This window comes from Coregonus clupeaformis, unplaced genomic scaffold, assembly GCF_020615455.1.
Source record: "Coregonus clupeaformis isolate EN_2021a unplaced genomic scaffold, ASM2061545v1 scaf2893, whole genome shotgun sequence".
In the NCBI taxonomy this organism is placed as follows: Eukaryota; Metazoa; Chordata; class Actinopteri; order Salmoniformes; family Salmonidae; genus Coregonus; species Coregonus clupeaformis.
In genome coordinates this window covers 17,501-38,133 of record NW_025536347.1, presented here as the reverse complement: position 1 = coordinate 38,133, position 20,633 = coordinate 17,501, and the positions used below count along the sequence as shown (strand labels likewise).

At 48.3% G+C, this 20,633-nt stretch overlaps 1 protein-coding gene across 1 annotated transcript in view; it reads right to left on the bottom strand.

Moving 5' to 3' along the window:
- LOC121562075 (coiled-coil domain-containing protein 146-like) overlaps positions 1-20,633 on the bottom strand; it is a gene marked incomplete at its 5' end in the record, with an annotated part of 48,622 nt that overhangs the window by 13,171 nt on the left and 14,818 nt on the right. Inside the window, 2 exon segments of the mRNA XM_045219913.1 lie at positions 6,170-6,398; positions 11,028-11,176. Of these exon segments, the coding sequence (XP_045075848.1) occupies positions 6,170-6,398; positions 11,028-11,176 (378 nt within the window).

The following is a 20,633-nucleotide window of genomic DNA, read 5'->3' as shown; positions in this document are numbered from 1 at the left end:
ACTGTAAAACTCCCACGCTCTCAGAGCACTGATAAACCAGGGCATCTCTGTACTGTAAAACCCCCACGCTCTCAGAGCACTGATAAACCAGGGCAGCTCTGTACTGTAAAACCCCCACGCCCTCAGAGCACTGATAAACCAGGGCAGCTCTGTACTGTAAAACTCCCACGCTCTCAGAGCACTGATAAACCAGGGCATCTCTGTACTGTAAAACCCCCACGCTCTCAGAGCACTGATAAACCAGGGCAGCTCTGTACTGTAAAACCCCCACGCCCTCAGAGCACAGATAAACCAGGGCAGCTCTGTACTGTAAAACTCCCACGGCCTCAGAGCACCGATAAATCAGGGCAGCTCTGTACTGTAAAACCCCCACTCCCTCAGAGCACTGATAAACCAGGGCATCTCTGTACTGTAAAATCCCCACGCTCTCAGAGCACTGATAAACCAGGGCAGCTCTGTACTGTAAAACCCCCACGCTCTCAGAGCACTGATAAACCAGGGCATCTCTGTACTGTAAAACCCCCACGCTCTCAGAGCACTGATAAACCAGGGCAGCTCTGTACTGTAAAACCCCCACGCCCTCAGAGCACAGATAAACCAGGGCAGCTCTGTACTGTAAAACTCCCACGGCCTCAGAGCACCGATAAATCAGGGCAGCTCTGTACTGTAAAACCCCCACTCCCTCAGAGCACTGATAAACCAGGGCATCTCTGTACTGTAAAACCCCCACGCTCTCAGAGCACTGATAAACCAGGGCAGCTCTGTACTGTAAAACCCCCACGCTCTCAGAGCACTGATAAACCAGGGCATCTCTGTACTGTAAAACCCCCACGCTCTCAGAGCACTGATAAACCAGGGCAGCTCTGTACTGTAAAACTCCCACGCCCTCAGAGCACTGATAAACCAGGGCAGCTCTGTACTGTAAAACTCCCACGCCCTCAGAGCACTGATAAACCAGGGCAGCTCTATACTGTATGCCTAATAACTCATAGCAAGGCCATCAGTATCACTAATTGCCGCCACAATTGATCATTAATTGCACTGAAGTTGAATTGTTTATTTGGTTGCTTCTGGCTTGGGTCAAGGAAAGCTAGCCAGAGTGTATATTGAATTTCACATACAAACTTTAATATTTTATGCTGTGTGATCTAACAACAGATACATTCCCCTCTGAAGTGTAAACAGCCTGAGAATAAGAGATGAGACATCTGTTTCACAGTAACACATGGATTGTGAGAGCTGTTTACTCTCTGCCAATACTACAATCCCCCTGACTGTCTAAATCACATAGTCTCCCCTGACTGTCTAAATCACAGTCTCCCCCTGACTGTCTAAATCACAGTCTCCCCCTGACTGTCTAAATCACATAGTCACCCCTGACTGTCTAAATCACAGTCTCCCCCTGACTGTCTAAATCACAGTCTCCCCCTGACTGTCTAAATCACAGTCTCCCCCTGACTGTCTAAATCACATAGTCTCCCCCTGACTGTCTAAATCACATAGTCTCCCCTGACTATCTAAATCACATAGTCTCCCCTGACTATCTAAATCACATAGTCTCCCCCTGACTGTCTAAATCACATAGTCTCCCCCTGACTGTCTAAATCACATAGTCTCCCCTGACTGTCTAAATCACATAGTCTCCCCCTGACTGTCTAAATCACATAGTCTCCCCCTGACTGTCTAAATCACATAGTCTCCCCCTGACTGTCTAAATCACATAGTCTCCCCTGACTGTCTAAATCACATAGTCTCCCCTGACTGTCTAAATCACATAGTCTCCCCCTGACTGTCTAAATCACATAGTCTCCCCCTGACTGTCTAAATCACAGTCTCCCCCTGACTGTCTAAATCACATAGTCTCCCCTGACTGTCTAAATCACATAGTCTCCCCTGACTGTCTAAATCACAGTCTCCCCTGACTGTCTAAATCACATAGTCTCCCCTGACTGTCTAAATCACATAGTCTCCCCTGACTGTCTAAATCACATAGTCTCCCCTGACTGTCTAAATCACATAGTCTCCCCCTGACTGTCTAAATCACATAGTCTCCCCTGACTGTCTAAATCACATAGTCTCCCCTGACTATCTAAATCACATAGTCTCCCCTGACTGTCTAAATCACATAGTCTCCCCTGACTGTCTAAATCACATAGTCTCCCCTGACTGTCTAAATCACATAGTCTCCCCCCTGACTGTCTAAATCACATAGTCTCCCCCTGACTGTCTAAATCACATAGTCTCCCCCTGACTGTCTAAATCACATAGTCTCCCCCTGACTGTCTAAATCACATAGTCTCCCCTGACTGTCTAAATCACATAGTCTCCCCCTGACTGTCTAAATCACATAGTCTCCCCCTGACTGTCTAAATCACATAGTCTCCCCCTGACTGTCTAAATCACATAGTCTCCCCTGACTGTCTAAATCACATAGTCTCCCCTGACTGTCTAAATCACATAGTCTCCCCTGACTGTCTAAATCACATAGTCTCCCCCTGACTGTCTAAATCACATAGTCTCCCCTGACTGTCTAAATCACATAGTCTCCCCTGACTGTCTAAATCACATAGTCTCCCCTGACTATCTAAATCACATAGTCTCCCCTGACTATCTAAATCACATAGTCTCCCCCTGACTGTCTAAATCACATAGTCTCCCCCTGACTGTCTAAATCACATAGTCTCCCCCTGACTGTCTAAATCACATAGTCTCCCCCTGACTGTCTAAATCACATAGTCTCCCCCTGACTGTCTAAATCACATTGTCTCCCTGACTGTCTAAATCACATAGTCTCCCCCTGACTGTCTAAATCACATAGTCTCCCCTGACTGTCTAAATCACATAGTCTCCCCCTGACTGTCTAAATCACATTGTCTCCCTGACTGTCTAAATCACATTGTCTCCCCTGACTGTCTAAATCACATAGCCAACAGCACAGATGAGGAAAAAAGAAGGGACAGAGGGGTGGATGGATGGATGGCTTGACTGATGGATGGATGGAAGGTAACGGAATAGAACAAAACTATGGTAGAATTTCCCACTGTCAGAAAGCAGCTGAGCGGGGATTGGAGAGTTGCGGAGTCTGTCCCAATTCGACCCATACTCTCCTGTGGACACAGATGGCTCTATGAGACTTGGGGCCATAAGAAGCCATTGCCCCTTAGTTATTGGGGCCTGGTTCCAGAATCCAGACAGAGACATTGGGGCCATCAGGGGACATCCACTGCCTGTTGGTCATTATGGACGGATTCCAGTAAAGAGCAGTGTGCCAATGACACCCCAACCCAGGCCTCAACCCTGGCCCCAGCCCTGGCTCCAACCCAAGCCTCAACCCTGGCCCCAGCCCCGGCTCCAACCCAGGCCTCAACCCTGGCCCCAGCCCCGGCTCCAACCCAGGCCTCAACCCTGGCCCCAGCCCCGGCTCCAACCCATGCCTCAACCCTGGCCCCAGCCCCGGCTCCAACCCAGGACTCAACCCTGGCCCCAGCCCCGGCTCCAACCCAGGCCTCAACCCTGGCCCCAGCCCCGGCTCCAACCCAGGCCTCAACCCTGGCCCCAGCCCCGGCTCCAACCCAGGCCTCAACCCTGGCCCCAGCCCCGGCTCCAACCCAGGCCTGTCTGGCTGGTAGACAGAGAGAAGAATGTCTCTATAAAAGTGCCAGGGATGGAACGACAAAGGTCCCCTAGGAACCGAGGAACAACCGAGGCATGGATTCCTAGAACAGTTATAAATTAATTCACCCTTAGTTAGTGTAGTCCCCTGTAGCTCAGTTGGTAGAGCATGGCGCTTGCAACGCCAGGGTTGTGGGTTCGTTTCCCACGGGGGGCCAGTATGAAAATGTATGCACTCACTAACTGTAAGTCGCTCTGGATAAGAGCGTCTGCTAAATGACGTAAATGTAAAAAGCTAACTAACTAAGATCAATGGGTGACGTCAGGAAATGAAAGTTCAAATACCACCTGTCTGATGAGGTTGTCTCTCTCAGACCTAGCCTTTGTGACAGTGTTTTGGTTATATGATCGGTTACATTGGTACTGTAGCTAATGAGCCTCCCCTCTAACCCAGTGGTATTCAAAGTCGGGGTTGCAACCCCTAGTGGGGTCATGGGGGAACTGCAGTGGGGTCATGTGGGAACTGCAGTGGGGTCATGTGGGAACTGCAGTGGGGTCATGGGGGAACTGCAGTGGGGTCATGTGGGAACTGCAGTGGGGTCATGGGGGAACTGCAGTGGGGTCATGGGGGAACTGCAGTGGGGTCATGGGGGAACTGCAGTGGGGTCATGGGGGAACTGCAGTGGGGTCATGGGGGAACTGCAGTGGGGTCGCCCCAATTTTTTATAGAAGAGTACAGATGATTGTTATACATTTTTGAAAAATATAATTTATTGAGTAAATGTATTTATTGGTTTCTTTTCATTTTGATAAGAGATGAAAATGCAATGAATTGAATGTTATTTGTTGATGTAAAAATCTAAATGTACAGATTTTAAGGTTGTGTCATTAGATTTGGGCTGGGATGGGGTCGCGAGAAATTCTGGCGGAAGAAATGGGATCCCACTGAAAAAGTTTTAACACCACTGCTCTAACCCTTTGAGCACTGAACATCACAGGAGGATGGTGAAGGGAGGAATGGAGTGAATGGAATGGTATTAAACACAAGGAAACCATGTGTTTGATGGGTTTGACACCATTCCATTCATTCCGTTCAGCCCATCCTCTGATTTAGACTGCCACTAGCCACCACTGCTGCTATTGAATCCATTAAAGACATGCTCCGGAACTTTGGTGACTAGTAAGTCTTTTTTAAACCACCTGCTTTGGGCCGGATGTGTCAATGTGTAGTTCATAGCAGATTACAGTATTAATTAGCCACGAAAGAGACTGTTTTCTGGAAGCTGTGCTGCCCCATTTTCCCTACATTTTCCCCCATGTGGGCCAGACCCTTAGCAATTCGAGTTTCAGCCAATGAGCTTCAGCCCTGCGCCATTTGAGTGACATACACACACAACAGAGCGAGAGAGAGAGCAATGACGTGGTGCACATATGTGATGTAGTACGCAGTTTTTGGGGACCACTTTTGGCTCATGAGTGCTACTTTCAGAACTGCTGGCTAAAAAGTATACAAAAGAGAATCTCTTTAAGTGGCTTTTCTCCAGGGTGTCCTTGTCAGGTCCCTATTAGCTAATGGTGTCATGGAGAAGCTATCTGAGGAGGCATATAGTCAGCTACCCATTAGGCTACAGTACTCTGCAGTCAAAGCTGTTGGAGAGTGCAGCCATGGTGCCGTACGACAGTAACAGTCAAGGTCAAAAGTGTCGGTTGGTTGAATGTTTACATCAAACACTTTTAATGTGGAAGTAATTAATATTTTATATAAAAAAACAATGTTTAGACATATCACTGCACAAATGGACAGGGCAAATTCCTGTGGAAGAGTTTATATGACTGCATCTCAATGCCACCCCTATTCCCTATGTAGTGCACTACTTTTAACCAGGGCCCTGGGCACTACATAGGGAATAGGGTGCCATTTGGGATGCATCCCAAGTCTCTGAGAACATTCCTCGGAACTGACAGGACTATAAAAACTATAAAGGTGAGGAGTGACTGCAGTGACTCATCAGGCATCAATATTTACAACATGACCTCCATTTTACATGCCTTTCTGTGTGTTATGTTTAGCTAAAGACTAGGAGGCACAGCAAGGCACTTTAGATACATGTCTCCTTAGTAGGGGTTTTCTATGAGTCCTGACAGCTTTAAAGAGTCTGTGTAGTCCCAAATTAGGTTATACTGTGCTTATCAATGAGCAGTCAGTGCATGGGAAACTCTGAAATAAACATAATATTGTCCATATAGGGCTCTGGTTAAAAGTAGTGAAACAACCTGCTCTAAATCAAGTCAGGCCAGAGTTAGCAACCAGTTTTCAGAGGTTCCTATCCATTTCCTCCCGACAGATACTGTCATTCCTACCAGTCCTTTGACTGACAGTCCAGTGCTATCTGACAACAGGGTCGTATTCATAAGGCACTAAACGGAAGAAAACTGACTGGAACAGGGAGAGACTAGCTGAACTTGTCCAATAAGAAAGGTTTGTTTTCTCGTTTTCTGTTGCAAAGCGTTTTGGAACGGTGTGCCTTAGTGAATATGACCCAGGCTTCTAGTCTACCTGTATCTGTAGCATGGTGCTCTCTCCCTCCAGACTCCTCTGGCAGGGCACCAGTTTCCTGCTGAGGGCTGTCTGTCTTCGTTCTTCGTTGGTGATCATCTGCAGGCAGCGCGTCTCCTCCTCCAGCGCCTGCGTCTCCATGTCACCGTTTCTGATCAGGCCCTCCTGAACATTCACCTTCTCATAGAAGATACACATCTCCTCCTCACGCTCCAGCAACTGCACACCTCTGCCAGAGAGAGATATCAAAATGCAGAAAAGAGCCGTTAAATTCTATAACCACTTAAAAGGAAGCGATTCCCAAACCTTCCATAACAAAGCCATCACCTACAGAGAGATTCACTTGGAGAAGAGTCCCCTAAGCAAGCTGGTCCTGGAGCTCTGTTCACAAACACAAACAGACCCCACAGAGCCCCAGGACAACAACAACAACACAATTAGACCCAACCAAATCATGAGAAAACAAAAAGATAATTACTTGACACATTGGAAATAATTAACAAAAAAACAGAGCAAACTAGAATGCTATTTGGCTCTAAACAGAGAGTACACAGTGGCAGAATACCTGACCACTGTGACTGACCCAAACTTAAGGAAAGCTTTGACTATGTACAGACTCAGTGAGCATAGCCTTGCTTTTGAGAAAGGCCGCCGTAGGCAGACCTGGCTCTCAAGAGAAGACAGGCTATGTGCACACTGCCCACAAAATGAGGTGGAAACTGAGCTGCACTTCCTAATCTCCTGCCAAATGTATGACCATATTAGAGACACATATTTCCCTCAGATTACACAGATCCACAAAGAATTCGAAAACAAACCCAATTTTGATAAACTCTACTGGGTGAAATACCACAGTGTGCCATCACAGCAGCAATATTTGTGACCTGTTGCCACAAGAGAAGGGCAACCAGTGAAGAACAAACACCATTGTAAATACAACCCATATTTATGTTGATTTATTTTCCCATTTGTACTTTAACTATTTGCACATTGTTACAACACTGTATATACAGTGGGGAGAACAAGTATTTTATACACTGCCGATTTTGCAGGTTTTCCTACTTACAAAGCATGTAGAGGTCTGTAATTTTTATCATAGGTACACATCAACTGTGAGAGACGGAATCTAAAACAAAAATCCAGAAAATCACATTGTATAATTTTTTATTAATTAATTTGCATTTTATTGCATGACTTAAGTATTTGTTCACCTACCAACCAGTAAGAATTCCGGCTCTCACAGACCTGTTAGTTTTTCTTTAAGAAGCCCTCCTGTTCTCCACTCATTACCTGTATTAACTGCACCTGTTTGAACTCGTTACCTGTATAAAAGACACCTGTCCACACACTCAATCAAACAGACTCCAATCTCTCCACAATGGCCAAGACCAGAGAGCTGTGTAAGGACATCAGAGATAAAATTGTAGACCTGCACAAGGCTGGGATGGTCTACAGGACAATAGGCAAGCAGCTTGGTGAGAAGGCAACAACTGTTGGCGCAATTATTAGAAAATGGAAGAAGTTCAAGATGACAGTCAATCGCCTCACAAAGGCTACCTCGGTCTGGGGCTCCATGCAAGATCTCACCTCGTGGGGCATCAATGATCATGAGGAAGGTGAGGGATCAGCCCAGAACTACACGGCAGGACCTGGTCAATGACCTGAAGAGAGCTGGGACCACAGTCTCAAAGAAAACCATTAGTAACACACTACGCCGTCATGGATTAAAATCCTGCAGTGCACGCAAGGTCCCCCTGGTCAAGCCAGCGCATGTCCAGGCCCGTCTGAAGTTTGCCAATGACCATCTGGATGATCGAGAGGAGGAATGGGAGAAGGTCATGTGGTCTGATGAGACAAAAATAGAGCTTTTTGGTCTAAACTCCACTCGCCGTGTTTGGAGGAAGAAGAAGGATGAGTACAACCCCAAGAACACCATCCCAACCATGAAGCATGGAGGTGGAAACATCATTCTTTGGGGATGCTTTTCTGCAAAGGGGACAGGACGACAGCACCGTATTGAGGGGAGGATGGATGGGGCCATGTATCGCGAGATCTTGGCCAACAACCTCCTTCCCTCAGTAAGAGCATTGAAGATGGGTCGTGGCTGGGTCTTCCAGCATGACAACGACCCGAAACACACAGCCAGGGCAACTAAGGAGTGGCTCCGTAAGAAGCATCTCAAGGTCCTGGAGTGGCCTAGCCAGTCTCCAGACCTGAACCCAATAGAAAATCTTTGGAGGGAGCTGAAAGTCCGTATTGCCCAGCGACAGCCCCGAAACCTGAAGGATCTGGAGAAGGTCTGTATGGAGGAGTGGGCCAAAATCCCTGCTGCAGTGTGTGCAAACCTGGTCAAGACCTACAGGAAACGTATGATCTCTGTAATTGCAAACAAAGGTTTCTGTACCAAATACTAAGTTCTGCTTTTCTGATGTATCAAATACTTATGTCATGCAATAAAATGCAAATTAATTACTTTAAAATCATACAATGTGATTTTCTGGATTTTTAGATTCCGTCTCTCACAGTTGAAGTGTACCTATGATAAAAATTACAGACCTCTACATGCTTTGTAAGTAGGAAAACCTGCCAAATCGGCAGTGTATCAAATACTTGTTCTCCCCGCTGTATACACTGCTCAAAAAAATAAAGGGAACACTAAAATAACACATCCTAGATCTGAATGAATGAAATAATCTTATTAAATACTTTTTTCTTTACATAGTTGAATGTGCTGACAACAAAATCACACAAAAATTATCAATAGAAATCAAATGTATCAACCCATGGAGGTCTGGATTTGGAGTCACCCTCAAAATTAAAGTGGAAAACCACACTACAGGCTGATCCAACTTTGATGTAATGTCCTTAAAACAAGTCAAAATTAGGCTCAGTAGTGTGTGTGGCCTCCACGTGCCTGTATGACTTCCCTACAACGCCTGGGCATAATCCTGATGAGGTGGCAGATGGTCTCCTGAGGGATCTCCTCCCAGACCTGGACTAAAGCATCCGCCAACTCCTGGACAGTCTGTGGTGCAACGTGGCGTTGGTGGATGGAGCGAGACATGATGTCCCAGATGTGCTCAATTGGATTCAGGTGTGGGGAACGGGCGGGCCAGTCCATAGCATCAATGCCTTCCTCTTGCAGGAACTGCTGACAAACTCCAGCCACATGAGGTCTAGCATTGTCTTGCATTAGGAGGAACCCAGGGCCAACCGCACCAGCATATGGTCTCACAAGGGGTCTGAGGATCTCATCTCGGTACCTAATGGCAGTCAGGCTACCTCTGGCGAGCACATGGAGGGCTGTGCGGCCCCCAAAGAAATGCCACCCCACACCATGACTGACCCACCGCCAAACCGGTCATGCTGGAGGATGTTGCAGGCAGCAGAACGTTCTCCACGGCGTCTCCAGACTCTGTCACGTCTGTCACATGTGCTCAGTGTGAACCTGCTTTCATCTGTGAAGAGCACAGGGCGCCAGTGGCGAATTTGCCAATCTTGGTGTTCTCTGGCAAATGCCAAACGTCCTGCACGGTGTTGGGCTGTAAGCACAACCCCCACCTGTGGACGTCGGGCCCTCATACCACCCTCATGGAGTCTGTTTCTGACCGTTTGAGCAGACACATGCACATTTGTGGCCTGCTGGAGGTCATTTTGCAGGGCTCTGGCAGTGCTCCTCCTGCTCCTCCTTGCACAAAGGCGGAGGTAGCAGTCCTGCTGCTGGGTTGTTGCCCTCCTACGGCCTCCTCCACGTCTCCTGATGTTCTGGCCTGTCTCCTGGTAGCGCCTCCATGCTCTGGACACTACGCTGACAGACACAGCAAACCTTCTTGCCACAGCTCGCATTGATGTGCCATCCTGAATGAGCTGCACTACCTGAGCCACTTGTGTGGGTTGTAGACTCTGTCTCCTGCTACCACTAGAGTGAAAGCACCGCCAGCATTCAAAAGTGACCAAAACATCAGCCAGGAAGCATAGGAACTGAGAAGTGGTCTGTGGTCACCACCTGCAAAACCAGTCCTTTATTGGGGGTGTCTTGCTAATTGCCTATAATTTCCACCTGTTGTCTATACCATTTGCACAACAGGATGTGAAGTTTATTGTCAATCAGTGTTGCTTCCTAAGTGGACAGTTTGATTTCACAGAAGTGTGATTGACTTGGAGTTACATTGCGTTGTTTAAGTGTTCCCTTAATTTTTTTGAGCAGTGTACATAATATGACATTTGAAATGTCTTTATTATTTTTGAACTTCTGAGTGTAATGTTTACTGTTAATATTTATTGTTTATTTCACTTTTGTTTACTATCTACTTCACTTGCTTTGGCAATGTTAACATACGTTTCCCATGCCAATAAAGCCCTTAAATTGAAATTGAATTGAGAGCAAGAGAAAGCGAGAGAGAGAGAGGGGGAATAGAGAGGGGGATAGAGAGTGAGCGAGAGAGAGATGGGGAGAGAGGGAGAGAGAGAGAGAGAGAGATGGGGAAGAGAGAGAGAGTGTGGGGAAGAGAGAGAGTGTGGGGGAGAGAGAGAGGGAGAGAGAAAGAGATGGGGACAGAGAGATGGGAACAGGGAGAAAGGAGAGAGAGAGAGAGAGAGAGAGAGAGAGAGAGAGAGAGAGAGAAGGAAAGAGAGAGGGGGAGAGAGAGAGACCTCACCCCTGAGAGAGCTACCAAATTGTAAAGTAGGGATGACAATCGGTCAAAAACCATCAGTGGCCGCCCAGTCACCCACAGTGTTCAGCATCATTGCCTGTAGTCAGTCATTAGCAGTAGCCGTCCTTCCCTATCTGATATGTAGAATCTTGTTTGGTGGTCGTGTGGACGGTGCAGACTGATCAACAGACATCCAGACTCACCTGTCATTGCGGCTCTGCACGGCGTTGTCGTGGCTCTTCCTCATCTGTAGCAGGTTCTGTTCGTGGTAGTTGATCATGTGGGTCAGCTGGCCCAGGTTCAGCTTCTGCTCCTCCCTCTTCTGTCTCATCTCATGAAGCACCCATGTCACCTTGGAGACAGGATCAGGACAACATAGAAACATCATAACCCTAACCCTAACCCAGGTCACCTTGGAGATGGGATCATGACAACAGAGAAACATCCTAACCCTAACCCAGGTCACCTTGGAGATGGGATCAGGACAACAGAGAAACATCATAACCCTAACTCTAACCCAGGTCACCTTGGAGATGGGATCATGACAACAGAGAAACATCCTAACCCTAACCCAGGTCACCTTGGAGATGGGATCAGGACAACAGAGAAACATCATAACTCTAACCCAGGTCACCTTGGAGATGGGATCAGGACAACATAGAAACATCATAACCCTAACCCTAACCCAGGTCACCTTGGAGATGGGATCAGGACAACAGAGAAACATCATAACCCTAACCCAGGTCACCTTGGAGATGGGATCAGGACAACAGAGAAACATCATAACCCTAACCCTAACCCAGTTCACCTTGGAGATGGGATCAGGACAACATAGAAACATCATAACCCTAACCCTAACCCAGTTCACCTTGGAGATGGGATCAGGACAACATAGAAACATCATAACCCTAACCCTAACCCAGGTCACCTTGGAGATGGGATCAGGACAACAGAGAAACATCATAACCCTAACCCTAACCCAGGTCACCTTGGAGATGGGATCAGGACAACATTGAAACATCATAACCCTAACCCTAACCCAGTTCACCTTGGAGATGGGATCAGGACAACATAGAAACATCATAACCCTAACCCTAACCCAGGTCACCTTGGAGATGGGATCATGACAACAGAGAAACATCATAACCCTAACCCAGGTCACCTTGGAGATGGGATCATGACAACAGAGAAACATCATAACCCTAACCCAGGTCACCTTGGAGATGGGATCATGACAACAGAGAAACATCATAACCCTAACCCAGGTCACCTTGGAGATGGGATCATGACAACAGGGAAACATCATAACCCTAACCCTAACCCAGGTCACCTTGGAGATGGGATCAGGACAACAGAGAAACATCCTAACCCTAACCCTAACCCAGGTCACCTTGGAGATGGGATCAGGACAACAGAGAAACATCATTACCCTAACCCTAACCCAGGCCACCTTGGAGATGGGATCAGGACAACAGAGAAACCTCATAACCCTAACCCCTAACCCAGGTCACCTTGGAGATGGGATCAGGACAACAGAGAAACATCCTAACCCCTAACCCAGGTCACCTTGGAGATGGGATCAGGACAACAGAGAAACATCATAACCCTAACCCAGGTCACCTTGGAGATGGGATCAGGACAACAGAGAAACATCATAACCCTAACCCTAACCCAGGTCACCTTGGAGATGGGATCAGGACAACAGAGAAACATCCTAACCCTAACCCAGGTCACCTTGGAGATGGGATCAGGACAACAGAGAAACATCCTAACCCTAACCCAGGTCACCTTGGAGATGGGATCAGGACAACAGAGAAACATCCTAACCCTAACCCAGGTCACCTTGGAGATGGGATCAGGACAACAGAGAAACATCATAACCCTAACCCTAACCCAGGTCACCTTGGAGATGGGATCAGGACAACAGAGAAACATCCTAACCCTAACCCAGGTCACCTTGGAGATGGGATCAGGACAACAGAGAAACATCCTAACCCTAACCCAGGTCACCTTGGAGATGGGATCAGGACAACAGAGAAACATCCTAACCCTAACCCAGGTCACCTTGGAGATGGGATCAGGACAACAGAGAAACATCATTACCCTAACCCTAACCCAGGTCACCTTGGAGATGGGATCAGGACAACAGAGAAACATCCTAACCCCTAACCCAGGTCACCTTGGAGATGGGATCAGGACAACAGAGAAACATCCTAACCCTAACCCTAACCCAGGTCACCTTGGAGATGGGATCAGGACAACAGAGAAACATCCTAACCTAACCCCTAACCCAGGTCACCTTGGAGATGGGATCAGGACAACAGAGAAACATCCTAACCCTAACCCTAACCCAGGTCACCTTGGAGATGGGATCAGGACAACAGAGAAACATCCTAACCCTAACCCAGGTCACCTTGGAGATGGGATCAGGACAACAGAGAAACATCATAACCCTAACCCTAACCCAGGTCACCTTGGAGATGGGATCAGGACAACAGAGAAACATCCTAACCCTAACCCAGGTCACCTTGGAGATGGGATCAGGACAACAGAGAAACATCATAACCCTAACCCTAACCCAGGTCACCTTGGAGATGGGATCAGGACAACAGAGAAACATCATAACCCTAACCCCTAACCCAGGTCACCTTGGAGATGGGATCAGGACAACAGAGAAACATCATAACCCTAACCCTAACCCAGGTCACCTTGGAGATGGGATCAGGACAACAGAGAAACATCCTAACCCTAACCCAGGTCACCTTGGAGATGGGATCAGGACAACAGAGAAACATCATAACCCTAACCCTAACCCAGGTCACCTTGGAGATGGGATCAGGACAACAGAGAAACATCCTAACCCTAACCCTAACCCAGGTCACCTTGGAGATGGGATCAGGACAACAGAGAAACATCCTAACCCTAACCCTAACCCAGGTCACCTTGGAGATGGGATCAGGACAACAGAGAAACATCCTAACCCTAACCCAGGTCACCTTGGAGATGGGATCAGGACAACAGAGAAACATCCTAACCCCTAACCCAGGTCACCTTGGAGATGGGATCAGGACAACAGAGAAACATCCTAACCCTAACCCAGGTCACCTTGGAGATGGGATCAGGACAACAGAGAAACATCCTAACCCTAACCCTAACCCAGGTCACCTTGGAGATGGGATCAGGACAACAGAGAAACATCCTAACCCTAACCCTAACCCAGGTCACCTTGGAGATGGGATCAGGACAACAGAGAAACATCCTAACCCTAACCCTAACCCAGGTCACCTTGGAGATGGGATCAGGACAACAGAGAAACATCCTAACCCTAACCCTAACCCAGGTCACCTTGGAGATGGGATCAGGACAACAGAGAAACATCATAACCCTAACCCTAACCCAGGTCACCTTGGAGATGGGATCAGGACAACAGAGAAACATCCTAACCATCTAACCCAGGTCACCTTGGAGATGGGATCAGGACAACAGAGAAACATCCTAACCCTAACCCTAACCCAGGTCACCTTGGAGATGGGATCAGGACAACAGAGAAACATCCTAACCCTAACCCAGGTCACCTTGGAGATGGGATCAGGACAACAGAGAAACATCCTAACCCTAACCCCTAACCCAGGTCACCTTGGAGATGGGATCAGGACAACAGAGAAACATCCTAACCCTAACCCTAACCCAGGTCACCTTGGAGATGGGATCAGGACAACAGAGAAACATCCTAACCCTAACCCCAACCCAGGTCACCTTGGAGATGGGATCAGGACAACAGAGAAACATCATAACCCTAACCCTAACCCAGGTCACCTTGGAGATGGGATCAGGACAACAGAGAAACATCCTAACCCTAACCCAACCCAGGTCACCTTGGAGATGGGATCAGGACAACAGAGAAACATCATAACCCTAACCCTAACCCAGGTCACCTTGGAGATGGGATCAGGACAACAGAGAAACATCCTAACCCTAACCCTAACCCAGGTCACCTTGGAGATGGGATCAGGACAACAGAGAAACATCATAACCCTAACCCTAACCCAGGTCACCTTGGAGATGGGATCAGGACAACAGAGAAACATCTAACCCTAACCCTAACCCAGGTCACCTTGGAGATGGGATCAGGACAACAGAGAAACATCCTAACCCTAACCCTAACCCAGGTCACCTTGGAGATGGGATCAGGACAACAGAGAAACATCCTAACCTACCCTAACCCAGGTCACCTTGGAGATGGGATCAGGACAACAGAGAAACATCCTAACCCTAACCCTAACCCAGGTCACCTTGGAGATGGGATCAGGACAACAGAGAAACATCCTAACCCTAACCCTAACCCAGGTCACCTTGGAGATGGGATCAGGACAACAGAGAAACATCCTAACCCTAACCCAGGTCACCTTGGAGATGGGATCAGGACAACAGAGAAACATCCTAACCCTATAACCCAGGTCACCTTGGAGATGGGATCAGGACAACAGAGAAACATCATAACCCTAACCCTAACCCAGGTCACCTTGGAGATGGGATCAGGACAACAGAGAAACATCCTAACCCTAACCCTAACCCAGGTCACCTTGGAGATGGGATCAGGACAACAGAGAAACATCTAACCCTAACCCCTAACCCAGGTCACCTTGGAGATGGGATCAGGACAACAGAGAAACATCCTAACCCTAACCCAGGTCACCTTGGAGATGGGATCAGGACAACAGAGAAACATCCTAACCCTAACCCTAACCCAGGTCACCTTGGAGATGGGATCAGGACAACAGAGAAACATCCTAACCCTAACCCAGGTCACCTTGGAGATGGGATCAGGACAACAGAGAAACATCATTACCCTAACCCAGGTCACCTTGGAGATGGGATCAGGACAACAGAGAAACATCCCCTAACCCTAACCCAGGTCACCTTGGAGATGGGATCAGGACAACAGAGAAACATCCTAACCCTAACCCAGGTCACCTTGGAGATGGGATCAGGACAACAGAGAAACATCCTAACCCTAACCCTAACCCAGGTCACCTTGGAGATGGGATCAGGACAACAGAGAAACATCCTAACCCTAACCCAGGTCACCTTGGAGATGGGATCAGGACAACAGAGAAACATCCTAACCCTAACCCAGGTCACCTTGGAGATGGGATCAGGACAACAGAGAAACATCCTAACCCTAACCCTAACCCAGGTCACCTTGGAGATGGGATCAGGACAACAGAGAAACATCCTAACCCTAACCCAGGTCACCTTGGAGATGGGATCAGGACAACAGAGAAACATCATAACCCTAACCCAGGTCACCTTGGAGATGGGATCAGGACAACAGAGAAACATCCTAACCCTAACCCAGGTCACCTTGGAGATGGGATCAGGACAACAGAGAAACATCCTAACCCTAACCCTAACCCAGGTCACCTTGGAGATGGGATCAGGACAACAGAGAAACATCCTAACCCTAACCCTAACCCAGGTCACCTTGGAGATGGGATCAGGACAACAGAGAAACATCCTAACCCTAACCCAGGTCACCTTGGAGATGGGATCAGGACAACAGAGAAACATCCTAACCCTAACCCAGGTCACCTTGGAGATGGGATCAGGACAACAGAGAAACATCCTAACCCTAACCCAGGTCACCTTGGAGATGGGATCAGGACAACAGAGAAACATCCTAACCCTAACCCTAACCCAGGTCACCTTGGAGATGGGATCAGGACAACAGAGAAACATCCTAACCCTAACCCAGGTCACCTTGGAGATGGGATCAGGACAACAGAGAAACATCATAACCCTAACCCTAACCCAGGTCACCTTGGAGATGGGATCAGGACAACAGAGAAACATCATAACCCTAACCCTAACCCAGGTCACCTTGGAGATGGGATCAGGACAACAGAGAAACATCCTAACCCTAACCCTAACCCAGGTCACCTTGGAGATGGGATCAGGACAACAGAGAAACATCCTAACCCTAACCCCCAGGTCACCTTGGAGATGGGATCAGGACAACAGAGAAACATCCTAACCCTAACCCCTAACCCAGGTCACCTTGGAGATGGGATCAGGACAACAGAGAAACATCCTAACCCTAACCCCAGGTCACCTTGGAGATGGGATCAGGACAACAGAGAAACATCCTAACCCTAACCCTAACCCAGGTCACCTTGGAGATGGGATCAGGACAACAGAGAAACATCCTAACCCTAACCCTAACCCAGGTCACCTTGGAGATGGGATCAGGACAACAGAGAAACATCCTAACCCTAACCCTAACCCAGGTCACCTTGGAGATGGGATCAGGACAACAGAGAAACATCCTAACCCAACCTAGGTCACCTTGGAGATGGGATCAGGACAACAGAGAAACATCAACCCTAACCCTAACCCAGGTCACCTTGGAGATGGGATCAGGACAACAGAGAAACACCCTAACCCTAACCCAGGTCACCTTGGAGATGGGATCAGGACAACAGAGAAACATCCTAACCCTAACCCTAACCCAGGTCACCTTGGAGATGGGATCAGGACAACAGAGAAACACCCTAACCCTAACCCAGGTCACCTTGGAGATGGGATCAGGACAACAGAGAAACATCCTAACCCTAACCCTAACCCAGGTCACCTTGGAGATGGGATCAGGACAACAGAGAAACATCCTAACCCTAACCCAGGTCACCTTGGAGATGGGATCAGGACAACAGAGAAACATCCTAACCCTAACCCTAACCCAGGTCACCTTGGAGATGGGATCAGGACAACAGAGAAACATCCTAACCCTAACCCAGGTCACCTTGGAGATGGGATCAGGACAACAGAGAAACATCCTAACCCCTAACCCAGGTCACCTTGGAGATGGGATCAGGACAACAGAGAAACATCCTAACCCTAACCCTAACCCAGGTCACCTTGGAGATGGGATCAGGACAACAGAGAAACATCCAACCCTAACCCTAACCCAGGTCACCTTGGAGATGGGATCAGGACAACAGAGAAACATCCTAACCCTAACCCTAACCCAGGTCACCTTGGAGATGGGATCAGGACAACAGAGAAACATCCTAACCCTAACCCTAACCCAGGTCACCTTGGAGATGGGATCAGGACAACAGAGAAACATCCTAACCCTAACCCTAACCCAGGTCACCTTGGAGATGGGATCAGGACAACAGAGAAACATCCTACCCTAACCCTAACCCAGGTCACCTTGGAGATGGGATCAGGACAACAGAGAAACATCCTAACCCTAACCCTAACCCAGGTCACCTTGGAGATGGGATCAGGACAACAGAGAAACATCCTAACCCTAACCCTAACCCAGGTCACCTTGGAGATGGGATCAGGACAACAGAGAAACATCCTAACCCTAACCCTAACCCAGGTCACCTTGGAGATGGGATCAGGACAACAGAGAAACATCCTAACCCTAACCCAGGTCACCTTGGAGATGGGATCAGGACAACAGAGAAACATCCTAACCCTAACCTAACCCAGGTCACCTTGGAGATGGGATCAGGACAACAGAGAAACATCCTAACCCTAACCCAGGTCACCTTGGAGATGGGATCAGGACAACAGAGAAACATCCTAACCCCTAACCCAGGTCACCTTGGAGATGGGATCAGGACAACAGAGAAACATCCTAACCCTAACCCTAACCCAGGTCACCTTGGAGATGGGATCAGGACAACAGAGAAACATCCTAACCCTAACCCAGGTCACCTTGGAGATGGGATCAGGACAACAGAGAAACATCCTAACCCTAACCCTAACCCAGGTCACCTTGGAGATGGGATCAGGACAACAGAGAAACATCCTAACCCTAACCCAACCAGGTCACCTTGGAGATGGGATCAGGACAACAGAGAAACATCCTAACCTAACCCTAACCCAGGTCACCTTGGAGATGGGATCAGGACAACAGAGAAACATCCTAACCCTAACCTAACCAGGTCACCTTGGAGATGGGATCAGGACAACAGAGAAACATCATAACCCTAACCAACCCAGGTCACCTTGGAGATGGGATCAGGACAACAGAGAAACATCCTAACCCTAACCCTAACCCAGGTCACCTTGGAGATGGGATCAGGACAACAGAGAAACATCCTAACCCTAACCCAGGTCACCTTGGAGATGGGATCAGGACAACAGAGAAACATCCTAACCCTAACCCAGGTCACCTTGGAGATGGGATCAGGACAACAGAGAAACATCCTAACCCTAACCCTAACCCAGGTCACCTTGGAGATGGGATCAGGACAACAGAGAAACATCATAACCCTAACCCTAACCCAGGTCACCTTGGAGATGGGATCAGGACAACAGAGAAACATCCTAACCCTAACCCTAACCCAGGTCACCTTGGAGATGGGATCAGGACAACAGAGAAACATCCTAACCCTAACCCTAACCCAGGTCACCTTGGAGATGGGATCAGGACAACAGAGAAACATCCTAACCCTAACCCAGGTCACCTTGGAGATGGGATCAGGACAACAGAGAAACATCCTAACCCTTAACCCAGGTCACCTTGGAGATGGGATCAGGACAACAGAGAAACATCCTAACCCTAACCCACCAGGTCACCTTGGAGATGGGATCAGGACAACAGAGAAACATCCTAACCCTAACCCTAACCCAGGTCACCTTGGAGATGGGATCAGGACAACAGAGAAACATCCTAACCCTAACCCTAACCCAGGTCACCTTGGAGATGGGATCAGGACAACAGAGAAACATCCTAACCCTAACCCAGGTCACCTTGGAGATGGGATCAGGACAACAGAGAAACATCCTAACCCTAACCCTAACTCAGGTCACCTTGGAGATGGGATCAGGACAACAGAGAAACATCCTAACCCCTAACCCAGGTCACCTTGGAGATGGGATCAGGACAACAGAGAAACATCCTAACCCTCCAACCCAGGTCACCTTGGAGATGGGATCAGGACAACAGAGAAACATCATAACCCTAACCCTAACCCAGGTCACCTTGGAGATGGGATCAGGACAACAGAGAAACATCCTAACCCTAACCCTAACCCAGGTCACCTTGGAGATGGGATCAGGACAACAGAGAAACATCCTAACCCTAACCCAGGTCACCTTGGAGATGGGATCAGGACAACAGAGAAACATCCTAACCCTAACCCAGGTCACCTTGGAGATGGGATCAGGACAACAGAGAAACATCCTAACCCTAACCCAGGTCACCTTGGAGATGGGATCAGGACAACAGAGAAACATCCTAACCCTAACCCCAGGTCACCTTGGAGATGGGATCAGGACAACATAGAAACATCCTAACCCTAACCCTAACCCAGGTCACCTTGGAGATGGGATCAGGACAACAGAGAAACATCCTAACCCTAACCCTAACCCAGGTCACCTTGGAGATGGGATCAGGACAACAGAGAAACATCCTAACCCTAACCCTAACCCAGGTCACCTTGGAGATGGGATCAGGACAACAGAGAAACATCCTAACCCTAACCCCAACTCCAGGTCACCTTGGAGATGGGATCAGGACAACAGAGAAACATCATAACCCTAACCCTAACCCAGGTCACCTTGGAGATGGGATCAGGACAACAGAGAAACATCCTAACCCTAACCCAGGTCACCTTGGAGATGGGATCAGGACAACAGAGAAACATCCTAACCCTAACTCAGGTCACCTTGGAGATGGGATCAGGACAACAGAGAAACATCCTAACCCTAACCCAGGTCACCTTGGAGATGGGATCAGGACAACAGAGAAACATCCTAACCCTCCCTAACCCAGGTCACCTTGGAGATGG